Here is a 10,633-nt window from a genome sequence, read left to right as displayed (position 1 = left end):
CATCTTGTTGTCTTCCAATGGTTAATCCCTCTAGGTAACCTCTAATTATTTCCTAGCACCTTGTAAAATAATATTTCTTGATACAAAACTTCAATTAATCGACAAAATTTTATCGCATTTAACGCACTAGCGGGCCCCACATCCATAATACGCTTCAAAATGACCCGAACTAACTTATACTAGAAAAATGGTTGGAAAACTATATTCATTTATAAAAATCTCTGGAAAATTTTGATAATAAAATAAAGTAAGAGAAATGCACGCGAAAAATAAAATAAATAAGGAAAATTTTTCCTTTTCTTCCTTCGGGCGTCACATCATCACACAAGCTTGCAAGGGGACTTGGAAGAGGAAGGTACTTGGAGTATTAGAGTTTGGTTTCCTTGTAGTCTTGCACCCTATACTTGGAAGAAAGGTAAAACTCCTAAAGCTCTCATATTTTCCTCTCAAATCATAGTAGTTAGTTAGTTCTATCTAGTTAGTTTTGGATTGTTGATGGGTTCACAAAAACCTTGACACTAGGTAGAGGACTTGAGGTGGTTTTATAGGTAAAGGCCTTGAGGATTTTGTGTATTTACTTGGTTGTTTGATGCTTGTTTTGTTGAGATATGGCCAAGTTTTGGGTTAGAAAGTTAAAAAGAAAACTAGAGGATTGAGACATGCATGCTGTCCGAATTTTGGCTTGTTGAATCCCTGATGTTAATTCAAATTTTAATATTGTTTTGGTGCTATAATGTTTGTTATATGATGATGTTTATGTGTGTTAAATATCTCCCAAAAAGCTTTATAATTGGTTGAGTTAAAGTAGGGTTTAAGTAAGGAAGAAATCTGGAAAATTTTCTGACTAGGAGCCCCGACTAGTGTTCACATTTTGGGTCATAACTTTTTGTCTGGGAGTTAAAATAATTGGGTGCTGTTTATTGCATCCGAAACTAGACTCCGAGGGTTTCCAACGGTATAAAATACACCTCCTAATTCATTTCCTATGAACCGTAGTGAACCAGCAAATATAACTGATTTTTCTAACTGTTTTCATCCGAGAAACCAGCCTAACTGCAGTTTGTAGCTCGATTTCGCCAATCTTGCAAAACGAAATTTAAGATAGTTCCTTCTAGTGAATTGTAGCCTTTTGAATCTAATTTCCAATGCCACAAACCACACTAAATTTAAGTTGTGTAGCTTTAGTTATGATTAGACTTTGAAACTCTGTCAAGCACTTCAGAACTGGAAATTTTGTAAACAGGTTCCAAAACTCAGCTTTCTTAAAGCTATTGTATCTTGGTGTAGAAAGGTCCAAATTGAGTTTCGTTTGTTGCATTTGAAACTAGATTTGGAATTCTATGTGTGGTATAAATTTGAAGGGTTGATTTTATTCCTACGAATTTTGCCAAATTTTCAAAGTTTACTGAAATTGCAAGCCTGTTTTGCTCTGTCCTGTCTGGAACAGTGCTTTTGAGCTAAAATTTGAATAATTTTGAATTGGAGTTTGAAAAAAGTGTCTTCTAAAGAGTTCTAATGTATTGAGTCTAGTTTCTAACGGTATAAAGTTTCTAATTTTTGGACTTATGGAACTCAAAATATGATTTTTCAAAATAGTGTCGCACCAAACTGGAAATTTTCTGGTTTCAAACAAAGGACTCTTTTAAGCACTTTCAACCTTCCTTTGAGATTGTCGGTCCGTTTTAAATTTAGTTTCATGGTTGGATACAAGGTCTCTTTGAACTTTAAACCTTCATTTTGAATTTTAGATTCCAAAATATTTAAACCTCCCTTGATGCGTTTTCTTGATTGTTTAACTTCCTTGGTTAATGGCACCTCTTTTCATACTTGAGAAATGGACTTTAATCCCTAGTCTTATGCCCTCGATTTCCATGAGTTTGAATTTTAAAAGAGAGCGTTTTAACTAGAGTAATTCTTGGAGAATTTCACTAGTTTATACTTGAAACTTGGAACCTTTAGCTTTGACATTTACTATGAAAATGAGTGGAGTTTTGGATGAGTTTTGACTCCATTAGTTTGGAAAATGTGAACGTTCTTTATATTCTAACTTTTGGACATGAGATTAAAAATTTTGAAAGATGAAAACCATCTATCTTTTTCTTGATTTTCGTGCTGAAAGTAAATATGGTACTTTCTTTTGGAATTGAAATTTCTTATCACGACTTGAATCGAACACAACCTTTGAGTTCTCTTTGAGCATTATTTCAATAATTTAGCGAGAAAAGCTCCTTTAACTTGACTTGACTTGTGACCTTGAGAGTGGGTAACAAGAAAATATTTTTCTTTATAATCTTGGTCGAATACCTAGATAATCGTGATTGTGCATGTCTCAGGTGGTCACGAGAACGCCGAAAAGCTCATCTGACTTCTCGCTTTACTCTTGTTTTGCCTTGACTTTTTGTGAGTGCCAAGTGCATGTTCAATGTTACTATGATTAAATTGCTGTTTGTACAAGTCCTATATGATACATGAACTTGCCGAGAAGAGAGTGTACTTTACCGCCCTCGTCCTTTCTCTCTCCTGATTACATGATACTTGTTAAATGAATAAATATGACTTGCATTTGTGCATGAACATATTTAACTCGTGAGCACCGAACGAAAGCATGTACCACACCCTATTCGAGTGGGAGGTGCTTCTCATACCGATTTAGTGCTATAATCGATTCTCTGAGCGGAAACATGTACCATACTCATATTCGGGTGAGAGGTGCCTCTCATACCGACTCAGAGCTATACACAATTCTAAGTTGATTGGAACGATGTCTCATCGATCACTTATACTTCTGGGACACCCCAACCCGTTGGCTAATCTCGTAACTTGAGCCAATGAGGGTTTGGTCGAGAAGCTTAGTGAACCATGAAAAATTTTATAGCTTGATCTTTTGTGATCTCGCTTGGCATACTCAATTAGTATTGCCACCTCATGTGTGTTTGGTTCCGAATCCGAGAAGGTGTTATGTTGGATGGAGGAAATAAGCGGAGCACTACGGTCATGTTTCGACTTGAGTTGACGGAGAGTCAACCCCAAATGGCTTGAATCGGTCGAGACATGAAAATAGCTCCTGAGAGTACTTGTATCCTTCCTTGTGTGTTTATTTCCTACTTGTGCATTTAAATAAAAGTTCATGTTAAAGATGCTTTCAAATATGCTATTTGATTAATTGGTCCTACATGCTTGCTTGTTTTCTTGGCCTCACTGAGCGTTAGCTCATCTCTTTAAGTTTGTTTCCTTAACAGGCTTCAGAGATGGAAGTTGGAAGTTCTAGACTAGCGAATTTTGGTGGAAGTTAGTATATTTTTGTATATTATTTGAGACCATTAAAGTGTAAATTTTGTTATACTTGGGTTTTGTGGTTTGTAATCATAATGGTTTACTTGGGAGTTTTGAGCTTGTATATTCGAAATACTTCTTAATTAAGTCGATGGTTGATTTGTGATCCTTTATTAAGCTTGAATGAGTGCGTAAGTCCTGACGAGAGTTGGGCAGACGTTCCGCTGATACTCTAGGGTTCGCCCTAGGGAGAGGTGGGGGCGTCGCACTCTAATTGAGAAATAATCCTTAGTACACCTGTAAGATTTAATTTCCCAATTACCTTACGTATTAGAGGAGGCATATTCTAACCAAATAACGCACTACCAGTGTTATTTCATATTAGCCTACGTATTCCCCTGACACAAACTTAATCATGCCAGTTGTCACTATTTCAGAGTAATTAAACAATTACGGATTTAATGCCTCAATTGACAATGGATTACTAAATCAATTCACTATCCGGATCCAAGATAATCAACTAATTTAACAATCATACGCACTGCAATCGAAAAATATGCAGATATCAATAAATAAGAGGAATAGATAAAATTAATCCGATCTCACAATTTTTAGGCGACCCAAAACCTCCATTGTTCCTTGACTAGAAAAAGGGGCTTAGTTCATCCTTGATGAGGAAAACCTACATAAAGTTGAAGAAACAGACACGGCCATTGTCTTCGATTGAGAAATCTCAATTCATTCCAATAAAGGAGAAAAGTGAAGCTACCCAAAGTGATTAATTGTTTTCACTTCGTCTCCTCACGTACGAGGGAAAAAGCTATTCTAAAGCCAAAAGGAAAGGTCAAACAGCTAAGCTAAAAGTAGAACCTATTGTCTGCTATCTATCCTTATCTACTTTCTTCTACCTAGCTATGTTGCGCTCCAGAGGAAGAAAAGGAAGACTCTTAGATTCGCTTGATCTCCTCTCTTTTCGGGAACTACCAAAAGAAGAAAAGTTTCTTCTTTTACAAAAGTGCCCCTGGATGCCGTATTTGCCCCTGGAATAAGGACTGCTACTTGAACTCCTTTCTTGATGACTGTCAAATTGGCACTTGTTATGGTATTTTTGTTCTACTCCCTGTAATAAATGTAAATTTTAAAAAATGAGTAGAATCTAATAATTAATCCACATCAGGTCAGGTAATAAGGAAAATTAATTATAAAATAAATGATAAAATTACAACCTATCAATTCCCCACACACCTAAACCATGCTTGTCCTCAAGCATGAGAATAGCAAACAAACATCAATATTCGACAATGGGTATTGCTCCATCTACCATATTGCCAAAATACCAAGAGAAACACATATCAAGCATCAATGGTCAAGATCCAAGAAGTATCATCCCGGTTAGCTTCTAAACCATAAACTCCTCCAATTTCAGGTTAACTAATCTAAGAAAAAGGAATGGTTGCTCAACATTTATCAACAAATGTTCCAACTATTAACAAAAATCTCAACAATAAATCCACAAATCGGCAAGTTGACTTTTATTACATACTGACACAACCTTCACCTTTTTATCATGCTTTCTATCTTTATCTTTTTTTTTTCCTTTTTCAATAGTAACAAAAGACTTAGTCTTTAGCCATTCGGGTCTTTTGACGCGAACTCCAACATTTGCCAGATGGAAGAGCCTGGTTACTTAGCTCCGGTCGCTATGAGACCACGTACTCATAGAAATTACTACTTTTTGATGCGAGAATCGACACTTTAGGTAAAAATCCCTGATTACTCAATAGTAACAACTAGCGGAGTACAATCAATTGTTATTCACAGCCAGATAACACAATAACTCAAACTAACACAAAAAAAATAGCTGCAGCCAGCCTCATTTTTTCAAACAAGGAGAACTAAAGTTAATAACTAGACCAATTCACATGAAAAATGTCAACAATGATTCCCTATACCTAAAAAAGTTAACCAAAAATTATAAGAGTCAAACAATCACCAATATTTACCAAAGAGATGTTTTTGGACTCAACCACATTAACTATAAACACTTTTATTACTAAAACTTGGCAATGGCAGAATTAGACTCAACAATCCAACATCAAACCTTGGCAGTCATAGGAGAGCTGATCACTAAAAAAAAAGAAAGTAAACGAAAAATAGACAAATAACAAACTAAAAATAAAGGAAAAACATCTGAAAACTAAATATTAGAAATACTAGCACCACAGCTGATCCCTCTCCCCCCCACACCTAAATGGCACATTGCCCTCAATGTAACAAATAAATAGCAAAAGAAAGAAGAAGAACAATGAAACTTCCCTAAAATCCCGGAGATCGTGGAGGGGTCACAACGGTGGGTTAGGCGGGAATTGAGGTACAAGACCCGCATGGTGCATAAACGCCTCCAAATTCTGCACCATATTAGCCATGTTGGCATCAATGTTGGTCATCCAAGCCTCTAGATTCTAAACTTGCGTCCGAAATTAGTGTCAGTCATCAGTCCCTGAGGGTAGAGCGGAGGTAGACGGGTCAGGATCACCGCCAGCAATGGAGGAACGGACAAAAGAGGATCGAGAGGGAATGCGAGTCGATCCTGGGGGAGTAATCTCCCACCCGCTGTCACTCTTCCTGACCAAACCCATTTTTTCTAAGCAGGGAATGTCTAAGAGCTCCATTTGACAGGCTACATGCAAATCATGGTTAGAAAGATCAAGCACATATAGATTAACAACTAGATAGGTAATATAAGACCCAAAAATTAGGGGGCGCTTCTTTTTAGTCAAAACAGATTTGAATTGAGAAGCGAGCCAGCACCCCAAATTAATTTTAATGTTGTTGTGCATGCATCAAATAAAGAAGAATTCCGACTTAGACAAAATCCCCGAACTATCTCGCCTACCCGAGAAACTATAGGCCAAGAAACGTTGGATATAGCGAGAAACTGGGTCCTTCAGATAGAAACTTTTAGACTGACGAGGGTTGTAACTAGCACCGTCTACGGACATATCCTCCCAAATATATCCATAGCGGGAGAAGAAGGGCTCACGTAGTCGCACGCACTCTTGGCATACTCAAGAGAGTCGGCATGGGTCGGATCAATAAAACCAAAGACGAGGTTAAAATCAGTGATTGAGTGATGGAACTCCTGACCCATTAACCAAAAATGGATGATGTTGGGGGTAGAGACTGAATAACTGATGGGAAGGTCAAACTCGAATGTGGCATAAAACTTCTTAACCAACTCAACAAAGGCTGAACGATTAACAATATTGGCATAGGGACGTCACCCAATGGCCTGGATCAAGTGATCAAAGTCAACCCTAATGTTCAGAAGAACCATAGTGGCGGTATCCAGAAACCGGTAGGGGGTAATCCGCCGTTCACAACCAGCAGCATATCGCTGCTTGTCGGCGGCCTTGGTAAAGGTCAAGTTACCCCCAAAATTCCTTCAAAGATATGGACGCCTTTTTGCCTCCCAAGACTAGCCCTCCTCCCAGAGGAAGAAGGGTCGTGCGAGGGATCAGAGGCGGGAATGGTGGGTTGGGAAGTGGTGGCTGTGGAGGGTCTAGGTATCCTGGACCTAGAAGAGAATTTGGATCTCACCATTATCACCAAATGTCAATCCAATCAACAAGAGGCAACAATTGCCAACAAATACTGGAACCAGCAAATTCAAAACAATAACAATTCAGTAGCCACTAGGGCCTCCCTCGCAATCAACCCAACCAACAAAATGCACAATTCAGGCACCCAAAGGCTATACAAATACCCCAACAACATAGCAATTGCAATCAATAATCACTGGTGGTCACAATTTAGTCAAATGCAGAAATAATGCAGTCCAAAAGCGCAACAAATGCGCCAAAGAACCTAGGAATTGAAATAAATAGACAGAATACTCCCAGCAAGGCAATTAGAATCAACCAACTTCAATAAGCAATGCAAGTGTCACAGTCGCCTCCCAATTCAACAAACAAACACAGAAATTACCCAACTAAAGGTGCAATAGAAGTCTCAAGCAGTCGAAACCCAAATAATGCCCAACAATTCAATCAATATTAGAAGACAACCCCAAACAATGCAACAATTAAACTCAACGGGCAAAAGACGGCCAACCAATTCAATCGAACAAACTAGGAGTAGTGCTAGTGTCTAAACAAATTAATAAATGCAGCAATTGGACCCAATTTCATCCGAAATCTCAACAAATGTCCCCAACGACCAATAAGGCAAATCAATTAGTCACGGCAGTCGCACTCAAGTGATAATACAGTAGAACAATTCCCAATTCAAGTGATAACTAATTGGGGTTTTAACCACGGGATACCTCCACCTGGACGGCCGAATAGTGTGAGAAGAGAGGACTAAAGTGCGGCAGCGGCGCTGTGAGAGTGGTCGGTGCAGCAGCGTACGGCAATGGGCGAGAAAGAGCAGCAGGCCAGGCTTGTGGCCGTGAGCTGGTGACGCACTTGTGGATGGTCGCGAGTAGGAGAGAGAGAAAGAGGCAGTTCGTGGGCGCGATAGGTGGCGCGGCAGTGGAGGAGAGAGAGTGTGTGTGGGTTTGCGTGAGGATGGAGGTGCCCTCTTGCGGGCTGGCTACGATGACGTGCGGCTGCCTCGAAGAGCGAGAGAGAGAGGAGCGAGCGGCAGTGGTGGGTGGGGTAGCATTGGCGGCGGACGTGGGGCTCTCAGCCGAAAGAGAAAGGGGGAAGGGAATTGGGGAAGAAGAAAGAAAGAAAAAGAAGATAAAGGAAAAATAGTTTTTGGGGTTTTTTTTTGAATTGAAATTTTAAAATTTGAATTTTGAAAAGCAAAATTGAAGGTTAAAATGGAAAATATTGTTAATTTTTATTTTTCTATTTTTTTATTTTTTTATTAGAACATTTTTTCCCTTTTGTTTTTGGGTCGTCAAATATGGCGTGGGCACGCGAAGATTCGAAAAAGTAATCTGACCTCGAGAGTCACTTTTCGCACTTTTACGTGTGCCCTTCTCGCGTGAGCATGCCATGATTCCACTTCCTGCCAGTGTCACGAGATGCTGAGGTTTTACCAACATGGCATGGGCACGCCATGTTTTGCAAAAGTCTACTGACTAGGAGGATGCGCTTACAAGATCAACACGTGCCCTCCTCGCGTGGGCACGTCAAGATTACCTGTCCTGTTCACAGTGAAGGAAAATATCAAGATCAACTAATACCCAAGTAAGAAACGACAAATTTAAAGAATTGAATCAACGAAAAACAACAAAATCAATGTTTGGCTTGCCTTGCAAAAAGTGCCTCTCTTTAACATCTTTGCCTAGACATGACTCGGTGTCACTAATTGGAACAAGTTGGTGCATCCAGACGTATCATTTTCACTTCTCCACTTGGAAAGCTCTCATAATAATGTTTGAGATAGTGTCCATTTATCATAAATTTATTGTCTGTCTCAGTGCTCTGGATTTCTACTACACCATAAGGAAAGACGTGAGTAATAACAAAAGGACCAATCCAACGGGAACGTAGCTAACCTGGGAAGAGCTTAAGTCGGGATTGGTATAGGAGAACCATCTGACCAACTACAAAAGTCTTCCTAGAAATTTGTTGGTCATGGAACGCCCTACTACTCTCCATGTAAATTAGTGCGTTCTCATATGTTTCATTCCGGATCTCCTCCAGTTCTTGCAAATCCAACTTCTGATGGGCACCGGCCTCCTCTAGATTCATGTTACACTGCTTTATCGCCCAAAAGGCCTTGTGCTCGAATTCCACTGGAAGGTGACACGACTTTTCGAATACCACTCTGTAGGATGACATGCCGATAGGGGTCTTATATGCAGTCTGATAGGCCCAAAGTGCATCTTTCAACCTTTGACTCCAGTCCTTCCTATCGGGTCACATCATTTTCTCCAGGATGGACTTGATTTCTCGATTCGATACCTCCGCTTGACCATTGGTTTGAGGGTGGTACGATGTTGGGATCTTGTGCAGTACACCATATCTTCGGAACAGCGCAGCTATGGTCTTATTGCAGAAGTGTGTCTCCCTATCACTAACAATGGCTCTTGGCATCCCAAAAAGCACATAAATATTAGACTTGATAAAGCCTGCAACAACTTTTGAATCATTAGTTCGGGTGGCTTTAGCCTCCATCCATTTGGAAACATAATCGACTGCCAACAATATGTATATACAACCAAATGAGGTAGGAAAAGACCCCATAAAATTTATACCCCAAACATCAAAAATTTCAACAAAATCAACGGAACTTGGGACATATGATATCTACGGGTTAGATTATCTGTCCTTTGACATCGATCACAGGATTTACAAAACACGTATGCATCCTTAAACAATGAAGGCCAATAAAATTCACTCTCTAATACCTTATGCGCAGTTCGTTTAGGTCCAAAATGACCTCCATAAGCAAAAGTATGACAGAATATTAGAATTGATTGAAATTCAACTTCACTTACGCATCTTCTCATTACTTGGTCAGTGTAGCTCTTCCACAAGTAAGGGTCATCCCTTATGAAGTACTTGGCCTCGCTCTTCAACTTGTCCCTTTTCGATTTCTGTCAACCTGCAGAGAAATTACCAGTTACTAGGTAATTGACTAAATCTGCATACCAAGGTAATTGAGAATTTAAAGAAAATAAGTGTTCATCGGGGAATGTATCCCTCAATGGCTCTTTCTCCTCTTCCACTGGTATGCGGCTCAAGTAGTCGGCTACCAAATTCTCTGAGCCTCTCTTATTCTTTATCTCTAGGTCGAACTCTTGCAGGAGCAATATCCGCCTTATGAGTCTCGGTTTCACATCCTTCTTAGTCATTAGGTACCGCAACGCTGCATGATCAGAAAATATAATAACTTTAGCATCTAACAAATATGACCTAAACTTTTCTAAAGTGAAGATAACCGCAAGAAGCTCCTTTTCAATAGTACAGTAGTTTATTTGAATTCCATTCAAGGCTCGAGACGCATAGTAGATGACGTGAGCTACCTTTCCCACTATCTGCCCTAACATGGCCCCTACTGCATGATCACTGGCGTCGCACATGATCTCAAAGGGTAGACTCCAGTCAGGGGGTTGAATGATTGGTGACGAGGTCAATAGTTCCTTCAACTTGTCAAAAGCTCTCTCACACTTGTCATCAAATTCAAAAGCCACATCTTTTTGTAAAAACTGGAACAAAGGGGCTCCAATTTTTGAAAAATCCTTGATGACCCTTCGGTAAAATCCTGCATGTCTAAGAAAAGAGCGTACTTCCTGCATACTCATGGAGTAAGGTAAAACAGATATAATGTCGATTTTAGCCATGTCAATCTCAATACCCTTAGAGAACACTACATGGCCTAAAATCATCTCATGCTCAACCAT

At 39.5% G+C, this 10,633-nt stretch overlaps 1 protein-coding gene across 1 annotated transcript; it reads right to left on the bottom strand.

Annotated features, from left to right (window-relative positions):
- Nucleotides 1-5,759: 5,759 nt before the first annotated feature.
- Nucleotides 5,760-10,633, bottom strand: LOC140014574 (uncharacterized). The gene is made up of 6 exons (XM_072065628.1): nucleotides 9,835-10,633; nucleotides 9,192-9,424; nucleotides 8,783-9,092; nucleotides 6,874-6,927; nucleotides 6,274-6,522; nucleotides 5,760-5,953 (listed from the first exon to the last, which is right to left on the bottom strand). Exons 1-6 carry the CDS (start codon nucleotides 10,631-10,633, stop codon nucleotides 5,760-5,762), a joined length of 1,839 nt encoding a protein of 612 aa, XP_071921729.1.

Source organism: Coffea arabica, chromosome 9e (assembly GCF_036785885.1).
Source record: "Coffea arabica cultivar ET-39 chromosome 9e, Coffea Arabica ET-39 HiFi, whole genome shotgun sequence".
Classification (NCBI taxonomy): Eukaryota; Viridiplantae; Streptophyta; class Magnoliopsida; order Gentianales; family Rubiaceae; genus Coffea; species Coffea arabica.
The sequence above is the reverse complement of the archived record's forward strand: the minus strand, read 5'-3'. Positions and strand labels throughout refer to the sequence as shown.

Excerpts from the sequence above, each read along its gene's own strand:
- LOC140014574 (XM_072065628.1), bottom strand. The coding sequence starts at position 10,633 with ATGGTTGAGCATGAGATGATTTTAGGCCATGTAGTGTTCTCTAAGGGT. Across the intron at positions 6,928-8,782 it reads CCGACTTAAGCTCTTCCCAG|TATTTGTTGGCAATTGTTGC; the intron begins GTTAGCTACGTT and ends TGCTGGTTCCAG. Across the intron at positions 6,523-6,873 it reads ATTGACATTTGGTGATAATG|CCTTTGTTGAGTTGGTTAAG; the intron begins GTGAGATCCAAA and ends TTAATCGTTCAG.